We start from the raw sequence: 20,105 nt of genomic DNA on the forward strand, positions 1-20,105 counted from the left end.
ATTGTAGGATAAAGCAAATGAATAATTAAATGAATAAGTAAGCAGAATAGGTGCAATATATTGAAATACATTAGCTATTTTAAAATCTATGAGTTCATAGTGATACTTCAGAAAATAAACTCATTGGTCTTACTTATCTTGCACTTTGTGTATAAATTATACTTCTGATTATAATTTAGTATGGGGAAGTTGCTCATTATAGAAGTATTTAATAAATGAAGAAAGAATGATAGAATGTTACCATTTTGCCATTTTTAATGAATTAGTGGATCCAGTGTTCCATCTGAGGCTACTAACAACTAGATGAGCTTTATTTTGGAAATGGTCAAATTTATCAATTTATAAGAAGTGCAGGGGAAAAGGAAACAAACTCAAGCAGGGTGGGGAGGTTCAGTCAGCAATATTCAAACTGGAAATTTCTACGGGCCATTGACTTGGTTTCTTCAACAAATATAAGCATAAAAGATACTTAAGACATATCAAGCAACAGTGATGTACGGATTTATTTGGATCCTGATTTGAACTATTTTTAAAAAGTGTTTTGAAAATAACTGAAACAAATCAGACGTTTGATATTAAGTCACTAATTTTTTAGGTGTGATGATATTTTGGTTATATTCTTTTAAAAAGTCTTATTTTTTAGAGTGATTCTCAACCTGGGGACAGTTTTATCCCCTAGAAGATAGTTAACAACATCTGGAAACATTTTTGGTTGCTACAACTGGGGCGGGAGGGGGGCAGAGTACTGACATCACATCTAGCAGAGGCCGAGGATGCTGCTAAACATCCTACAAAGCACAGAACTGCCCCCACAACAAAATTTTATCTAGCCCAAAATGTCAAAGTGCTGAAGTTGACCAACTTTTAAAGAAACAAAATTATTTTACTAATGAAATACTGTCTTTTAGCTTTGTTTGGAAATAATCTGGGTTTTAAGAATAGACAGTAATAGATGAAGAAAAATTAGCCAATTGTTGTGCCTGGATAATGGACATGTGGAAGTTTGTTATACTCATCTCTACTTTTGTATGTTTTTAAATTTTTACACACTAATGGTAGTTTAAAAAAATATTATAATAGAAAATGTAAAGAAAGATTAAAATATGTCTCCTTTTACGTCAACAGGCCCTTTTAAACCTGGCAGAGCGACTGGGAGAGGCTAAGCCTCGAGGACTGACTAAAGCAGATATTGAACAACTTCCTTCTTATCGGTTTAATCCTAACAACCACCAGTCAGAACAGACTTTGTAAGTACATTTTTCTGACATCGTTCCATGTTAAATTTCCTTTTCTGCCCTTATGAAATAAAAGCTTTAGAGTCAAAGATAACTTAATAAAGATAAGTAACCTGTATTTCTTATGCCTATGCTGTCCAGTTAGGTAGCTGCTAGTCACATGGGGCTATTTAAATTAAAGTTAAAATTTCTTAGTTGCACTAGCTAGTGTTGTTGTATTGGAAGATGTAGGTGTAGAACACTTCCGTCACTTCAGAAAGTTCTAGTGGACAGTGCTGTTCTGGATTTTTAGGTTGTGTAGAAATTTTATGGTTTCTAATTTAAACTCAGATATTTTATATACGATTAATAAGTCTCATATAAAGTTTGAGGTTTTTACCTAAAGCTTCTGTTTATAGTTTCTTCTTTATAGCAACCCTCTTGAGATATAATTCACATTAATAGTATACAATTCAGTGGTTTTTAGTATATTCTGAGTTTTATAACCATTATCACAAATCTATAGCATTTTCATCCCCCCCAAAAGGAACTCCTTACCCATTAGCAGCCACTTCCCATCTCTCCCAAACCCTCTCCACTCCAGCACAAACCACTTTTTATCTCTGTAGATTTACCTACTTTAGACATTTCACATAAATGGGATTATACAATATATGGTCTTTTGAGTCTGGTTTCTTTCACTTAGCTTGTTTTCAAAGCTCATCATGTAATAACTTGTATCAATACTTCATTTTTATGGCTAAATAATATTTAATTGTACCACATATTCTTTCCTCAGTTGATGGACATTTAAGTTGTTTACACATTTTGGGTAGTATTCATAATATTGCTGTGAACATTCATGTACAGATTTTCCTTGCTATCCGAAAGTAGAGTGTTCTCGTGAAACCTTTCATAAGCCAAAATGGCGTAAAGAAGCAATTACCATTAGTTTATCATGGAAAAATTTTTGAGCATTTCCAGAACCCCAAAGTAAACTATTAAATTATACTCAAAAACACATAAAACCTAAAAGAACACTAATATATAGTAAAAGCAAAAATGATATACACAGCCTGCATAAAGAAGAAATAATGTATGTCCAGTGTAGTTTAACCTAACAGAAATCGGGAAGGCTGAGAGGTGGTGATTGATAGTGGGGGGCTGAGTCGTCAGAGAGTAGGGAGGTGAGAGTTATAGGAGACTGTGGTGTAGTGTATGAGAGAAGAAGAGAGTCGTCTCTTAACAGGTCATCGTTGTCTGATTCCATCAGGGCAGGCATGTCACCAACATCCACACCTTTTTTTGCCTGTCTGCCTCAATGTTGAAGTTGGGGTTCATCATCTGCTGTGGCAGATGTGTGGAAGGCTTAAAATACCACAGTATGTTTGATTGCTTAGCCTCACAGATTTTTCTGTCATACAATTCTTCATAGGCACTCAAAACATCCTGCAAACTTGCCCTAAACCTCGGTGCCCTTTCAGAAGTCATACTTGTCTACAGTTGCTGCAGTCGTATTGAAAATCTCACACAAGTGCTTCATGTTCAGTTCCTGGATGACTTCACTTCTCAGGCCTTTCACTATTGGTTTAGTTTCAGTTCAAATCCTTTCCTCATGGCAGTTCCATCTTTTCAGACCAGTAGTAACTTCCACAGCTGCAGGATCCTTTCTGCACATAAATAATATGAATGGTGGATACACTAAAGTTCAGCACATGCATAATATCTATTTTGTCCACTCTGATCACTTACGTCCATTTATACTAAGCATCTTTATGAGTTCTCTTAGGCTTTTCTGATACTTTAGGATACATATTGCTAACACAAGTATACAAAATAAACTGAGATAAAGCACAGATGTTCAGAGACACAGTCAGAGCTATGGCTTGATCCTGAGATGCTGAGTGTAGTTCTCTGGGGAAGGGCTGTGCAGTGAGCGCCACTCTTGCTGCTTGGGACGCTTGCTGAAAAATGAACACTGAACGCTCTTTTTGCTTTTTGCCTTTTTTTGTGTGTAAAAGAGAAAATCCTCTTTGGATTTCTTTCAGTTAGCAAAAACAGGTACTAAATAGGTCTTTCGTAAAAGCAAAGTAGCATAATGCAAATTTTCAAAAATTAGGGGATGCTTGTGCAGAGTTTTTATGGATGTGATTTGATTTCTCTTGGGTAACTGGGTGTATTGGGTCTTATGGTAATTATCTGTTTAACCTTTGAGACCATCTAGTTTTTCTTAAGTGGCTGTACTATTTTACATTCCCACCAGCAGTGTATAAAGTTTAGTTTTTCTACATCCTTGCCAGTACTTTTCATTGTTGGTCCTTTAATTCTGGCCTTCCTCGTGGGAGTGAAGTGGTATCTCATTGATGTTTTGATTTCTATCTGACTAATAATTTTGAGTCTTTTACTGTACTTTATTGGCTCTTTATATATCTTTGAAGAAATGCCTTGTTACTTCCTCTGTCCATTTTTTAATTGGGCTTATTTCTAATTATTGAGTTGTAGAAGTTTTTTATATATTATACATACAAGTCCCTTACTGATTTTCAAAAATATCTCCCATTTCGTGAGTTGTCTTTTCACTTTCTTGATGGTGTCTTTTGAAGCACAGTTTAAAAAAATAATTTTGACAAAGTTCAGTTTATCCACTTTTTTGTTTCATGTGTTTTTAGTATTATCACTTAAGCCATTGCCTATATTGAGGTCACAAAGATTTACTTCTGTTTTCTTCTAAGAGTTTAATAGTTTTTAGCTCTTACACTTAGGACCTTGCTCCATTTTTAATTTTTGTATATTGTGTGAGGTGTAGGGGTCCAACTTTATTTCTTTGTATATGGATACCCAATCATTCTAGCACCATTTGTTGATTATAATATCTTCAGTATTAAGAATGTCTTGACATTATGATTTTTTTTCATCAGTTATTTTGTCTTCGAATTTAAATGACTTTTTTTTTTAAATTACGGTGACATTGGTTAACAAAATCCAGTAAGTTTTAGGTGTACGATTTAGCAGTAAGGCATATATATAGAATGACATTTTGATAAATGAAGTGGTAAGTGGTTTCATAGGCTTCAGTAGTTGTAACGAAATAGAAAACCACTTGGTTTTATGGTTAAATGATCTTTTTGCTTTTTTTAGGTGTGTAGTGTGCATGTGTGATTTTGAGTCAAGGCAGCTACTTAGAGTTTTACCCTGTAACCACGAGTTCCATGCCAAGTGTGTCGACAAATGGCTTAAGGTAAAGTGATGGCATCTCTGAAGAAAATAACGTTGCATTTTCTTTTTTACTGACCATAGTTTATGTAGAGTAAGTCCGTGGTTGGTGGAAGGTAGGTAAGGAGAAAAAATTGAAACGTAGCTTTCAGTATTTCTGCTAATGAAGAGAAAAGGCCAGTGAAAATTAACTACGATCATCATCATGAGAGTGATTCTGCAAAACCCGAAAATTGGTTATTTGTCCTTGATAATCATTGTGTCCTTGCTACAGAGGGGTGTGGGCCAAACTTGTTAGGCCAGTTTCCTCTAACAATTTAGAAGAGGACCTCACTGTGGAGCTCTTTTGTCAGATATTTACATGGGAAATAAACCTCCAGTGCTTTTATTTAATTCTGACCATATTCTCCTTTGCGGGGAGCCCAAAGGACACAAATTCTAATAGTTGTTATACCAGGATGAAATTATTTCAAGGCCTTTTTATTTTCTGTATTTTATAATAGTAGAAGAAAATGTGATGCAGTCAAATAATTTAAATAGCTTTGCGTTTCATGGGCTTTTTTTTATAAGAGTATTCTGATTAGGAGATAGTAATATGGGGTTAGATAACCTCACAGTTTGGTAAGGAAGACAAATGAGCCACAGACAAAGGGATCCAGTTTAGCTCAAACTGAATCTTGAAGGTGAACGAAGGAGTCTGAACTTTTCAGAAAAGGAAGGCATTATATACGCACAGCCCCGACATGTGAGAACAGAGAATAGGTGGGAAACCACAGGTTCCAGGTGGCTGATAGCTAGAATGTGAGGGAGAGTGGCAAGAGAAGAGACGTTCAGAGATATCACCAGTGACTGGTTTATTGTGAAGTCGCTGTGAAGTAAGAGGGAGTTTGGACTAGATCCTGAAAGCGATGTGAAAGGATATGGCTGACTTACGTTTTAGAAAGATCTCTGGCCACTGGTTGGAGAATGGGCTAGAAGAGATTATTTCTGAGAGACAGGGAGATGGAATAAGGATGTTCTGAGCCAGATGGAGAATGAATAGTGGCAATTAAATGAAAAGAAGAGCACTGATTTGAAAGCTGTTATAATATAGAAATGAGAGTATTTGATGAATAGTTGAAAGCAATAGAGCAGGTGATGCTTCCGTTGCTGTCTTTAGTAGCTAAACAAGTGGTGGTACCATTTGTTGAGATGGAGTTTTAAGCCAGTTATTAAATTTGTCTGAACTAGTAAGGAATAATCTTGTCTATATGGTAAAACTAACCTTTTAAAAAACTATCGATAGCCTGTTAAGTTTTTTGAGGTTCGTGGGGTATTTTTTTAAAGACAAGGTTAAATGATTGCTTTGTACCTTCTGAAAGGAACAAAGAACATAAAAACTCTGTGGGAAGTAAAAAGAGTTCCATCGCTTTTAAGATGTTTCATTGTGTTGTCACAATTCAGACAAGTTTTCTCTTTTGTGTTTTAGGCAAATCGTACTTGCCCAATTTGCCGAGCTGATGCTTCAGAAGTGCATCGGGATTCAGAATGACCAACCTAAGAGCACAAATTTCGTTTGGGTGTTCCTCATCACATGTATATACGGACTATCCATTGAACTTAATCTGTGTGGCTTCCAGCCCTCCCTTTACCAAAAGGGTCAATGGACCTTTCTTTGCACTGTGTGACTTAATCAACTATAAAAGCTTACAATTAGTCTTCATAATTATGGGATTGTTATACTAACCGTGTGATTGGAACTCCAAAGACTTTTTCTTTAGCTTAATTTCGTGTGTGCACTAACATTCCCTGGTTTTTGTGTGATCATTCCGAGTGTTGCTGCAAGATTACAGTGGACGTGATCTTTTAGCATGTGCTTTTATAAAAAGTGGTAGCTCCAGATGATATAGCAATCTACCTTATATAGAGCCTTCAGAAACTGTGAGTGGAAATGAATGCAATGTATGGCTGTTGGTGATAAATGTATCTGTATGTGTGTGAGAGTGTGTGCAACTACTGGTGTGAGGGCATGGTAGCTAATGTGTGTATGAGATCCTATATACCAGCATGTACCAAGAACGTGTGTGTAGTTTTAATTATGCTGCAATGTATAATCTGGTGTGTTATTTAAACAGCACTAGTACTGTACACTGGTTTTTTTCCCTTGTGTTTGCTGTTGCACACTGATTGCTAAGGGTGCGTCAATAATAAGCATTGAATACTCCATCCCCTTCCTTCCCAATGAATGGAATGAGAAGAGCCTTCTTCCTTTGCTTCAGGCAGCTGTCACCTTCTCTTCATTGGTGGTCCTGAGTGGGTCACTGTAGAAAAAAAGTGTAACAGATTCTCACTCCATGAACCTGATTTTTTGATTCTGTTGTGAAAAAGTTTTTAAACTCGAACTTGCTGTTTCCAAAAAGAAGGTGCAATATCATACATCATCAGTTAGCAATATTAGCATTTCAATCAATGATTTGAATGTTGATACTTTGTTTTTTCCTTTACATTTCTAGTAAGCTTCTTACAGGAAGTACTTGTGATTTTTTTAATGTTTAGATTTGTAGTCTATTCTGAAGATATTTGAGTAATATATTTCTAAGAATACCACTGGTCCCATGAAGTCTCACCTCCTTGACTTCCACCAAAACAAAATCTGTTAACTAACTCAGCTTGACTTCTGATGTGTGTTCTTTGTTCAGACTTCCATAGGCAACTAAATTGTTTTAAGAAAACTATTTGTTCATATTCACCTGCCAAGCTCCAATTCTGAAAGTTATCTGGTTCTTCAGTAAATGTGCTTCTCATCAAAACCCTTTTTTTCTGGATGGATCAAGTGCTGTGACAGCTCGAGTTCCTTAGATCTGATGTGCTTTGATGTTTTATTACTTTTCTTTTTATTTTGTTTGAGAAAAATTTAATATAATAGGAGTCCATAATACTTGCAGTATAAATGAAGATTTGATTTTTGTATAAAAAAATAATGCTGTAAAACAGGAATTGACCTTCATTTAGTTGCTCTGAAAATATTTCACTACATAGCCGTGTGGGTTTTTTAATAGGTTCATTGAGCATAATTCAGATTATTTAAAGTCAGTCTTATAGCAGTGTTTAGATTCTTGTCTCATTCTTTGTGTATTCAAGATTGTCTGCCTCTTCCTGCAGTTGATGTCATTGCTTTGTTTGCATTAGCACAAGCTGCATAATTCCAGTCAGGACTGTGATGACTTGCTGCCAGCCTCACTCAGCTTTCAGTTGGCTCTGTGTCGATTTTCTACTCAGACAGTGTTAACTACTTGTTACTGCCATGCTACTTGCCTTCCCTTGAGGTCTCTATAAGCTTATCACAGCTTAGAGTTCAGTAAAGTCAATTTATACAGAAGCACAATTTTACCCTTTTCCAGACACTGTTGCCTCTATCTAGTCATACAAATAGGATTTTGCATACTCCGTTTGCCCCTGTATTTGTCAGTGCATCAGAAATACATCTAAACAGTGGTAAAATGCACATGTTACTTTTAAATCATTAGGATATTACCCACCTATTCCTGATGAATAAAAAGTTTGTTAAAGACCAAAATTATTGGCATAATAATCAGCTACATTACAAATCACGTGTAGTTTAATCTTTATTTTTTTTAAAGTAAAAATCATGTTTAAAATGGCAAAAGCCCATCTTATACATACTCTTTTATATAGCTGCAAAAAGTTTATATCTGTACAGATCTAACATAACACTACTACACTCAGTATTCATTTTATTGAAGCATGCAAGTAAAGCACTTTTTCTAATTTATATAAGATACCTAATTAACAAGGCACATTGTACTAATGACTAGGAAAAGTAGCTCTTCCCTCCTTCTGATGAATTCTTGTCATAATATCCCTTTTCCAGTAAATTTTTAAGAGGCAGTTGGCAATTTAGGAGGCAGCAGGGTCTATTTTGGTAAAATCCTGAATTGTTGCACTCTTGTGACTGATCTCTCTTTGGGAATATCTTTTCTTTGCATGGGGCTCTTAGATGTGTGCAGACTTGCTTATTAAGTGGTTAGTGCCTATTAGGAGCATACATGCACGTGTTCTGAACCAGCTCAGGCTAGCTATAGTGAGCAGTTTTGTGGCTAGCAAAAGAGAACAGTTGATTCATGCCCAGCCGTTGTCACCTTGGGTGATGCCCCAGATAGCAGGCAGATGTCGGTTTGTTGCCTTCTTCCTCTTTCCTCCTAAAACAATATTGGCTTTACCATCTTAACTCTGCTGTGGGGTTTTATTTTTATTGTTTTTCCTTTTTGCATGAATTATTTTTGACTTTTTTTTTTTTTTTTGTCAGCCACCCCTGCCCCACCACCCCCCCCCCAAACAGAACAAAACAAAAAATAAGTCAAGTCCTCCAGGTATCAAGATCTCATTAGGATTTTTGGTCCTGAATCTTTTTAAGTAAAATCTGGGAAATGTGAAAGCATATTTAGATTTTATACACTCTCTCAAATGTGATTTGTTAAGATTCTTAAATTTGGGCCTCCTAAATTTTTTGAATGAGATTTATGAGACTATTTTTCACAGGTATCTTTCAGCTTTCATTAGGAAGCTATTTTTTCCCCCTGTGGGTACATTAGGTTACCTCATTTTTGCTGTTTGTTTCAGATTATGGAAGCTTACAGGGGTGTGGGGTTTTTTTGGGGTTTTTTTTTTTTTTTTTTTTTTTTTGGAATCATTTGCTGAGTCATTTCCTCAAATCATATTCCATTGTATCAGTTAACATATAGTTTTAAATGTACGTATTATAAATATCTGTAACCAAATCATTTGAAGGCTTGATAAATTTTTAACAAAGTTTGTACATTTTTTATGAAAGTTACTAGTAATGCTTTACTAAGTAGTGCAATGAATTTTTATTTTTAATCCCTGTGCCCAATTTTGGAGTTGAGAGGGTTGTTGGTAATAAATGTATGATGTACACTTAAAACATTTCGTTGTGTCATAGTACTGTTATGGAGCGATGGGGCTTGTGAGTGCTTGGAGGGACGGGTGTTGGAAGATTCCAGCAGGAAGATAGAGTTGTCAAGCTGCTGCTAGTGGCCATATTTAATTATCAGACCATAATTCAGATTTTGTTTCTGCATTTGTGCAAACATCTTAGAAACAAAAGCAACTAGCATTGTAACATCTGGTGCATATCTCTTTAAAAAGGCCAAAAAGATAGCTGAGTGTAGCCACACATGTGGCTTAAGCTTATTGAACGGTAGAGATAGAAAATTGGGTAGCAGTTTCTTTTGTAGATGTTAACCATAAGATGCAAGGATGCAAGAAGTAAGATTACAACAGATAATTGGGGAAATTTGGCCATATTAGCTACAGTTATGTCTAACTTACTGTCAACATAATATGGAAAGAGGAGCCTCTGCTTGTCATTTTTCATGTATGAAAATTGACATTTTATGTATGAAAATTTCTTCCTAAAAAAGGAAGAAAATAAAAAGCAATCTACTTATATGTATGCTGACTGTGTTACTTGAGAAGGAAAGTAGACAAAAAATACAAAAATTGAGGCTAAAAATAGATTCTGGCTCTCTTCCATCTTTCAGGAAGTAGTCATTCTTTAGCTTAAGGGAGGGTAGTGCCCTCTGGCTTCGGTACTGAACTGACAGAAGCATTCAGAAGTCCTGAATGTTTTCCTCATTCTTGCAGCAATGTACGTGTTGGACGTTGAATGTCTTTAGAAACCCAAACTTTGTACTGTCCTAAAGCAGGGGCATTTACAGCTTAGTAAATACCCCTGCACTCACCCACAACTCCTGTCCTACAATAAGGCGGGGAGGCCCATGCAGCTGGTTCTGGCCAAAGGCCTGTAAGTGTAGGACATGTGAGAGCATTTAAAAGCCAACTCTTTTCCTTTGCCATGTGATGGTCGCCCTGGGTCCTGAATCACTTAGCTGGAAGAGAGCTGTCCTAGAAAGCCACTGGACTCAGCAGATTTTCTGAATGATGGAGGTCCTTAAATGTGAAAAGTAGACTCAGGATTTATCTTTGCTATTTTATTTCCCCCTTTTAAATGTCTCCCATCTTATTCTTACTATACTTTGATTATACTAAAGCTCAAGCATACCAAATGTGCTAATTAAACATCACTGGCTACAATTATTTCTTAGATCACAAGACCAGATTTGTGCCAGAGGATAAAACTCTTAGGAATGTGTGTGGTCAGATACTGCCAAGTGTTTCAGATCTCTTGTGTGCTTCAGACTAATGAACTGTGTAGACGATGCTGTCCAATAGAAGTATAATTAGCCACATCACAAAGTAAAACAGTATATTCAACCTGCTATGCTAAATATCTCAATATGTCATCAGTATAAAAAATTGTTATTGTCTATTTTCTCATACCAAGTCTTTGAAAGCCAGTGTATAAATCACATTTACAGGACATCTCCATTTGGACTCACCACACTTCAAATGCTCCAATAGCTACTTGTGGCCGGGGACTACCGTGTTGGATGGGACAGCTCTAGACTGAGACTGCCAAGTTTTCTAATTTTCAAAGAATTGAACATTACTCTTGATACCCCCAAGACAATTTTGTCTTTACATTCCTTAATAAACTACAGTGTGGTTAGAAATATTTTGATGTATCTGAATAAAATGTATTACTATATTCAATGCATAAATAATACATAAAGTTCAGACTTAGTTGCTGTGAACATCATATATAGCTGCCCTTGTTAGAAAACTCCCTAATCAGGTATTTGGTTAGCTTCAGGATTCACAGCTATTTAAATGATTAACTTTCCAATCAGAAAACGACATATGAAGAATTGAGAGTCAGAAACTTTAAACCCACAGGGGGATGCTGGAGTGGATTCCTGTCGTGTTACTCTACCGTACTCATGCTTGTAACATTTGTTTGTCTCTGCCTCCCAAACTGACAGGAAATATAGGAATAAGGCAGATTGAATTAAAAAAAAAAAAAATGAAAGCCAGGTATACTGAGTGTCACATCTGAAAATATGCTGCAGAATCAGTATGGATGTTTCCCACTATAGAGAGGAAGTGAATTGTTCAGGAAGAAGGAACCCACATTCCCGTCAAACCTCTGGTCCTTAGTATGCACATGGAAGCAAAGCATAGTGGCTGGTTAATAAAGGGCCTATAATTTCATCTAACTTTGGTAGATACTCTAATAAAGAGTTCTGCAAACATATGCCAAGATACATTTTTGATGGTGCAAACATAATCCTAGTAATATTTCTGTAGTCAATGTAAGCAATATGGTATCCACATGTAGTTAGTTCTTTTTTCTCCCCTTCTGCTCTGGATATGTTAATACTGGACTTTGGCTAAATCCAAGGAATATAAGCTTGACTCTTGCCAAAATAAGGCCAGCCTTGCTAAGAAAAAAATGTGTCACAATGTGTCACTATGGCCATTCAGGCACAGTATGCTTGGTTTTGGTACCAGTAAGGATGGAAATTGCATTAATTCTAAAATATCTAAAAGAAACTTGGGCTATTTACTAATCCAAGCTACTAGGTTTTAGTTGGGAAAACAAAGGAAAAAGTGAGTTCCAAGTCAGTTAATTTCTGTTCCCCACAAAACGAGAGATTTGAGTCCTTCCTAAGTTCTCTGTTGCCCCATGCCGTGCTCCACAAGCTTTTACAGAGCACCAGCTTATGCCAGGCAGCTTCAGAATCAGGAGTTCAGGTGTCTAGTGTATCAATTTTCTAGGGCTCCCGTAATAAGTTACTGCAAATTTGGTGGCTTAGAACAAATTTATTCTTATAGTTATGGAGGCCAGAAATCCAAAATCAAGGTGTTGGTTTTCTCTGGATGCTTAGAGAGAATCTGTTCTAGTCCTCTCTCCTTGGAGTTCTTTGGCTTGTACATGCGTAACTCCAATCTCTGCCTCTGTCTACACGTGTGTCTTCACATCTCCCCTGTGTCTGTGTCTTAACTGAATGGAACTGCATGGTCTACATAGAGGACAGCAAGACAGGTACCTTAGGAAAAGCCAGATTTGTCCCAGCTCGGTGAATCATTTCAATCTGTTCTAACAAGTGAGCTCAAAACTCCAGAATTTCTAATCAGAAAGCATGATCAAAATAATTTAGACCTAAAAACATGTTAAAGGGATTCATTTCTCCCATCTTCGGCTCATCCTGGATAAACCTCAGGCGTGCTCTCACAAACTATGAGATGTACCATCGGGTAAGGGAGCAATTAGCAAGGTTTTTAAAGGGAGATGAGTAATAGGAACAAGCCTGCAACCTGTGTCTCGGATACACAATTTGACCCATGATTGTTCCTTTGTTAAAATCTAATGAATTTTTTTTTTGGGGGGGGGGGTTGGGGGGAAACATGGTGAGTGAAAGAAGCCAGACAAAAGATCACATGTATGATTCCATGTATGTGAAATGTCAAAAGCAAATCCGTAGAGACAAAGTAGATTAGTGGTTGACCGGAGCTGAGAGGATGGGGGGTTGGTGGTGACAGCTAAGGGGTATGGAGTTTCTGAAATTGTGATGATGAATGCACAATTCTGAGTATATTGAAAACCATTGAATATACTGGCTTTGTATAGAGGGGATGAATTGTATGATATGTGAATTACATCTTAAAACTTTTTTAAAAGCATGACCTATATAATCACCAGAATGTAATTAAACAGGTTAGCACTACCATGTGTTGGTGAGGATATGAAGCAACTGGAATGCTCATACACTGTCGATGAGAATACAGATTGGAATGACCAATTTAGAAAACTGCTTGACATTATCTACTAAAGCTAAGTAGGCTCTATATACAGTAATTCCTAGGTAAATACCCAACAGAAACACATGCACAAAAGGCATTTACAAGAACGTTCATAGCAAACTATCAGCCCTGCTTGAAAAGAAATTTTTATCAACTATTAAATTGATAAATTATGGTTAAATTTTACAATAGTATTTCATACAACGAAGAGCAACAGGGATAAATCTCAACAACTATACTGAATAAGACACAAAAGATCATTCCAATTGTAGAAAATTCAACAGCAGCAAAACGGATCTCTACTCTCAGACGGCACGGTAGTGGGTGTTCTTGGCAGGCAGTGCAGGGACTGGAAGCAGAGGGCCCCAGGATGCCGTCCAGGCTGTCGGTGGCTTTACTGATCGATGTGCTTGATTATACAATGTGTGCAGTTTGAGAGCTTCATTCTGCTCTATACTTAGGATTTGTTCACGTCTCTGTGTATATAATTTTATCCATTTTTTAAAATAAAGAGTCCCCCTCTCTGATCCTGGCGGGGCTGCCAGACGTGACCGCTGTGTCCCCGCTGCTGCCCCGTAAATGTGCAAAATAAACCATTGTCACTAAAAAAAAAAAAAAATACAGCTATACAAAGCACGTGGACAAATGAATTTTTACCGTCGTAAATGAGCCATACCAGGTCCATCCACGTCCCCAATGTTGCATCGCAAAAAAACCTAAACCGTCTGTTCAAATCAAACACGTTCCCCTTTCCACAACTTCTGTGTTTTGAACTTGCTTTTTAAGTTAAAGAATGTGAGAGCAGCAATCACTTCTCTACAATACAGCCTCCATGCTAAGGAAAGGTAAGTCTTCATGACATACACACCAGGGGGCACTGTTGTACAAAACCAAGTTCCAGATAAAAGCCTTTTAATGTACAGATGGATTGATGTTATAAACTCCCCAAATGTGCTTTAATGTTGCTTTTATTTACAGAAAGCATACATAAAAAATCTGTTTCCCAGAGTAGTACAGGATCACTACAGCTCAGAGATACATTCCTTCCTAAGTAATGTGTTTATTCCATACCAAGTAGAACTTTTAACAGTTTAAAGGTTTTTCCTCCCTTCCTCTTTCCTACCTCCCTCCTTCCCTTCCTTCTTTCCTTTCTTCTTTCTTCTCTCTCTTTCTCCCACCCTCCCTCCTTCCCTCGATCCCTCCTTCCCTTTTTTCCTTTCTTTCTTTCAGTTGTTTTCTAAAATGCAGCTTGGTTTAGCTTTAAAATCAAGCTTTCTCTATACTGATAAAGACCAATTCCTGCATAGGAACCCAACTCCCATACTCCACAAACACTCAAGTGCAGTGAGATTCAGGCTACTGTATCTGCCAAGACCTTCCCTTACCAACCACAGGTTTCCCAGTGGCTACCTAAATGTCACCTTGAATGAACACCTTCCAGTCTTCGTCCTGCTGGACTTCCCCGTGGTATATGACACTGCTCATTTCTCTTCGTTTTGAAAGCTGCATGCCTTTGGCTTTCATGACATTCTTCTCAATCCTCCCTCTCTGTTTCTCTCTGAGTTTCCTTTCTTTGGCTTACCCCTTTAACATCAGGGCTCCCTGGGACACGTTCCTCAGCCTCTGGTCTTCCCATTCTGCGTACTCTCCCTTCTCCTGATTCAACTGTGTGATCAATTCTCATGACTCACAGATTCTTATATCCAGTCCCAACTTCCCACAGCGTCTGTCGGTGTTTCCAGCTTCTTGCTACACATTTTCCTCCAGAATTTTCCCTCCTGAACATCCCGTGTGCACTCACATTCGACACAGCCAGACGTGAGCTCATCGGACTTCCCCTAAACGTGTTACTCCTCCTGTCTTCTCTATTTCCGTCACTCGCCCCACTGTGCATCCCACTCCCTAGCCACAAACAGGGATGCCGTCCTTGACTCACACATCTTCTGGCTCCTCTGCACCTGATCAGTCGTTTCTTTGTCTCCCTTTCCTCCACAGCCCCAGTTCAGGTTTTTCATCTGCCTTTTCAAGGTCATGCTTCCAGCCTTGCCACACGTCCTTCCCCGATCTCATCCTCATACTTCAACCTTTCCATAGCCTCCAAAGTGAGTCATTCAAAATGCAAGTATGACTGGCTTCCCTCGTTGCCCACCCCCACCCACAGACCCAAAACCTTAAATGGCTTTTCATTGCCTACAGGACGAAGTGCAATCTCTTTGGCACGTCCCCCCTTCCACAACAGCCCTTCTCAGGCTGCTCCTGATCGCGGTTCCAGCCTCAACGCTGAAGACCCCTTGCCTTGTATTTTATCCTCTTGCAGCATCAACCTGCTTACGGTTCCCCAGACACACCGTGCTCTCTCTGTTTTCTCACGCAGACGCCTCTGCCTGGAAGCCCTCTGTCTCCACTCCTCTCTCGTCTCTCCTGACTCAACTCAGGTATCACCTCTTCCAGGAAATCTACCCTGACCCCTGCAATCTGAGTCAGACCCTCCGCACCTTCTCTGGGGACAACCTGGGCTCATGAGCCATTTCTGCTCCCTGGTGTGTAACCAGCACTCGTGCTCGTGGGTTTCCTGCTGGCCTGTGAGCATTTTGACCCGCACGGATGCGTGTCTTCACCTTTAGGGCCTGGCACAGAGTCTGACAGATGGCAGAGGGTTCAAGAAATGTTTCCTGAGAGAAGGGATGTAGAATAACTCCCCGGCTAGGATGGTGAGGTGGTTGCTGGGAACAATCAGCTAAAAAAATGAATCTTATAGGAAGAGCAGGTTTTGACAAAAGTGAGGGTGGGAGAGGAGAGTGTGCGTGAAAGATGGGGACCTGGCCTTCAGCACCCTGTGACGTGCACGCTCAAGGGCAGATGTCCACTACGCAGTTGCATGAGCAGGGCGGAGCTCCAGAGAGACGCCTAGGCTACTGGGTGTGAGGATCACTAATTATGTCACCTAAGACAAGGCTGACTTCAGGAGGCCTCAGAAGGAAATCTCTCAGGGCTGGCTGGGGGCCCAACTCTACCAGGAAGTGGATGGAGCACACTGATCTGGGCCAGGTTTCGCGTGGCTCTGAATAGTGGAGAAAAACATACTCCTTTGCTGAGACGCGCCAGAGAAAGGCTGCTGTGGCTGCACATGACTCCCAATTCTGAGTGAACTGCTCTTGCTGGATTTGTGTATTGGATGAGTGGGGTTCAGGTCACTGTCAACCCAGGCAGGGTCAGAGCTGTGCTCCATGCACTTGCCACACTCAAGGAGACCACAATCAGGGGCAAGCCCTGGCCTGCCCACAAAACACAAATGCCATTGACTCGACCTCTCAGGGTCCAGCAGGGCTGGTCACCCAGAAGGGGCCTTGCCAGTCCCCCTAAGGGCTGGTTTGCCATGACTTTTCCTAGGACTCCACCACCCAAACCCAACCTGGAACCAAAGGCCATGCTGGAAGAAATGCCCCAGACTTTAATTACATAGCAATATAGCAAGAAACTCTGAGATCCCAAGCAACTACTGCATTAAAGGTTGTCAGCCACTTTGTGCAATAAACAGCTACAGCATGCTTGGACACAATGCCCACGGAGAGACCAAGGGTAGGCGACTAGCAGAAGTTCTGGCTCAAAACTCCTTTCACAGCAATCCACCTGCTGAAAGTCCCTGATAGAGCACGCAGAGGTTTGCTCCCTGTTGCTGGTCTGCAAAGAAAACACTGCTTCTGAGTTATCCACTCGGCTCATCATGGCTTTATTTAGCTGACAGCTACTCAGAGTAGGGCCAGGGGAGCAGCCATATTGTACAATGTCACTCCCTGCTGTGCCAGTGGATGTGACTTCTCCAGGATTAGGGAATAGAAGGAGGAAAAAAGAAAAAAAAAAAAAAGAGAAAGGACAGTGATTTAAGTGGCCACTTTTTCTGCCTCAGGTTCTGGAGGAGCAGAGAAATTTTGTTTGCAGGAAGAGAGAAGGATGAGGCAGAAACGCAGAGAAGAGCAGACATGAAAGAGACTCACTGGCTCTTCAGTCCCTGGTTCTTGCCCCACCAGCATCTCAGCTCTCAGGCTCTGTGAGACACTTTGGATCCTGATGACAAATTTCCCGAGCTTTGACTCAGCTAACATGACTCGTTGAGAATCCTGATTAATACCAGGAAGGGGCTGTGTGCCTGTGGGTGATTTGCTTCACCTCTTTGGGCACAATTCCCTCATCTATCAACTGGAATAACAAGATACTTCACAGGATCAAAGGAGCTAAATTAAATAATTTAGTGCAAGTAAAAGCACTAACAATAGTACCACCCACATGGCAGTGTCTTAACTTATGCCTTTCCCATTTATTCCTTCCCTAAGAGACCAAAGGCACCCCCAAAAGGTCTAGAGAAGATTCTGGAATCATTCACATATTGGTGATGGGAGGTTGAAACCCAGAATTGAATGAAAAGTCAATTCTCTTTCTCTAAAGGAGGACTAGAGCATTCAGTGTCTTCTAAAACTAAAGATTCAGTATCTTTCTCTGGACTAGGTAGGCTCTTGGGTTTGCAGTTCTAGATATCTTGTCTCGTGAACATTTTTCACTGCCTACAGGGTATCCAGCTCCTCAATCCTTCTTCTTAACAGTCCTTAGTCATCCCTTCTCCAGGTACCTCATGTCTGTAGGAGGGAGTTGACTTCAGTCTGAGCTTCCGGGTGGTCCCTGGGGGGTTAAAGCCAGCGAGCACATTCCATTGTCCTGGGCACAGTCAGGGCTTTGACAAAACTACATGGCCTAAGCAGTGCAAGTTCAGGAGAATCTCCAGATTCTTACTTGGAATGTTGACTCAGAAATGCTCTCTGTCCCCCTGGATATACACATGTAAGTAAGCATCCCTCTTGGCTACTGACAGTTATTCCTACAGGTATGAGGGGATTAGCCTCAGGATGAAGCTGAGCACATGAAGGCAAAAAAGAGTTGGAAAGAAATGGTCCCCGATGTAAATGGCTACATTGAATAGTCACAGCATCCACACTCTTCCGACTTCTGACTGTGTGAGCCAGGAAACCCCCTGTTCAATTTGGCTTTTCTGTAACCAGCAAAATAGTATCCTAACTGATATAATCATACAAATGTCTTCTGGATTCATGATTTCATAAAGAGAGCCATTTGTTTAAATAGCGCCAGTGTTTAAACAGAAGTAACGCTAATATTTGAGATGGCGGATCATTTATTCATATCTTTCCCTACACGCTGGAGTTCTCAAACAATATTTTTATCCTAAGGCAACTCCTCCAATTATCAGGTTTTAGCTGTCACTCATTAATTACCTGAGCCTCTCAAGCATCTCAGAACTCAGCACATCCAGACCTGCACTTTTCCTTCCCAAACTTCTGAACTTCCAGTGTTCTAAGGTTTGGTCAATAGCTCCATCATCAGCCAAACCACACAAGCTGACCAAGTCAGACGAGTTCCCTGATGCCCTCCAGTTCCTCAGAGCTACCTCCCATTAGCCACCAAATCACAGTTCTGCCTCCTAAACATGTCTAATGCTCTGCCGCTTTTTCTCTACCTTTTTTCTCATTACCCTGGTTTAAACTCTCTTCCTTTCTCTCCTAATTACTAACCTATTGAATCATACTTATTGTTTTTTCTGATAGTTTTTTGTTTTTAACAGAAAATTGAGATCTTGCCGCAGGGGACAAGATTGTCCCACCCTTCATTAAATAGTCTTTGCAAAGGTGATTTTTAATAGTGGCATAATCATCTATTGTATGGGCTATTGAAATTCATTTAAACATTCCTCTACTATTGATCATTTAGATTGCTCCATTCTGGGCTATGAGAATCCTTAAAGATCCAATTATTTTTTCCTTTGACTCCACCCTCCATATGTCAAATCTTGACATGTCCCTCCTTTGTTGAAGCCCCATTCACAGCTCCCCCATCACCTAGATAGAGTCCAAGGTATTAGCATGGCCCCCAGGACCCTCCTGGATCGCCCTACCTTTCTCACCTTATTTCTTGCTACTCTCAATTTTACATTTCACGCTCTAGAAATGGAAACTATTTGTGACTGACTCCCTTACACACTCCATGTTGCTTCATGCTTAAAGGATTTTCCTTATGCATCCCCTTTCCCTGAATCACCTTCCCACCCTTCTTTGCCTGGAAAACTTCTACTGAGACTCGTTTAGGGGCCATTTTTCCCAGGAAGCACTCCACTCCCACCTCCAACGCAGTACTTTTTACAAAATAATGCTACTACCTCTGATTACATATTTTCTTCATCACTAACTATAAGTTGGTTTTTTAAGGTCAGGGATGATAATTTATCCATCTTTGAGCCTCCAATACCTAGCATTTAGTATATATTTAATAAAGTGTTTTTGTAAAAGCCAAACTGGACAGAGCAGCTTAAAATGACAAACATTTATTGTATCACATGGTTTCTGAGGGTCAGGCATCCAGGCGAGGCTTAGCTGGGTAGTTCTGGCTCAAAGTCTCTTAAGAGATTATGATCCAGCTGTCAGCTGGATCTGTAATCTTTGCAGACTTGACGGGGGCTGAAGGATCTGCTTCCAGGCTCACTCGTGTGGTCATTGGCAGCCCTGTTTCTTCACCTACAGGCCTCTCCATAGGGCTGCTGAACATGGTAGCTCACTTTTTCCAAAGCAAACGATCCAAGAAACTAAGAGCTCAAGTCTTTTATAACCTAATAACCTTATAATGTATTCTTGGAAGTGACATGCCATCCCTTTTGCCATATTCTGTTGGTCACGTGGACCATCCCAGTCCAGCGAGAGAAAGGACTACCTGAGGGTGTGGATACTGGGAGGCAGGGATCATTGAGAGGAAATGTATGACAGCAGTGTATTTCACGATGTCCCTAGGGGCACGATGTCCCTAGGGGCACAGGAGAAGGACATAGCAGAGCATCCCTAGGGGCGTGAGAATGACATAGGATAATATCTGTAGGGGGGACAGGAGAATGACTGTACA

At 39.6% G+C, this 20,105-nt stretch overlaps 1 protein-coding gene across 12 annotated transcripts in view; it reads left to right on the forward strand.

The window, feature by feature from the left end:
* Positions 1 to 9,896, forward strand: part of RNF38 (ring finger protein 38) — a 104,907-nt gene extending 95,011 nt beyond the window's left edge. For all 12 annotated transcript variants that reach the window (XM_016130298.2, XM_036238388.1, XM_036238389.1 and 9 more), the window contains 3 exons: positions 1,126 to 1,247; positions 4,353 to 4,452; positions 5,896 to 9,896. In XM_016130298.2, the coding sequence (XP_015985784.1) occupies positions 1,126 to 1,247; positions 4,353 to 4,452; positions 5,896 to 5,958 (285 nt within the window). In that variant the 3' untranslated portion in view covers positions 5,959 to 9,896. The remainder of the gene's footprint in view (positions 1 to 1,125; positions 1,248 to 4,352; positions 4,453 to 5,895) is intronic.
* The last annotated feature ends 10,209 nt before the right edge of the window (positions 9,897 to 20,105 follow it).

The sequence above is a fragment of the Rousettus aegyptiacus genome, unplaced genomic scaffold, assembly GCF_014176215.1.
Source record: "Rousettus aegyptiacus isolate mRouAeg1 unplaced genomic scaffold, mRouAeg1.p scaffold_m13_p_3, whole genome shotgun sequence".
Taxonomy (NCBI): Eukaryota; Metazoa; Chordata; class Mammalia; order Chiroptera; family Pteropodidae; genus Rousettus; species Rousettus aegyptiacus.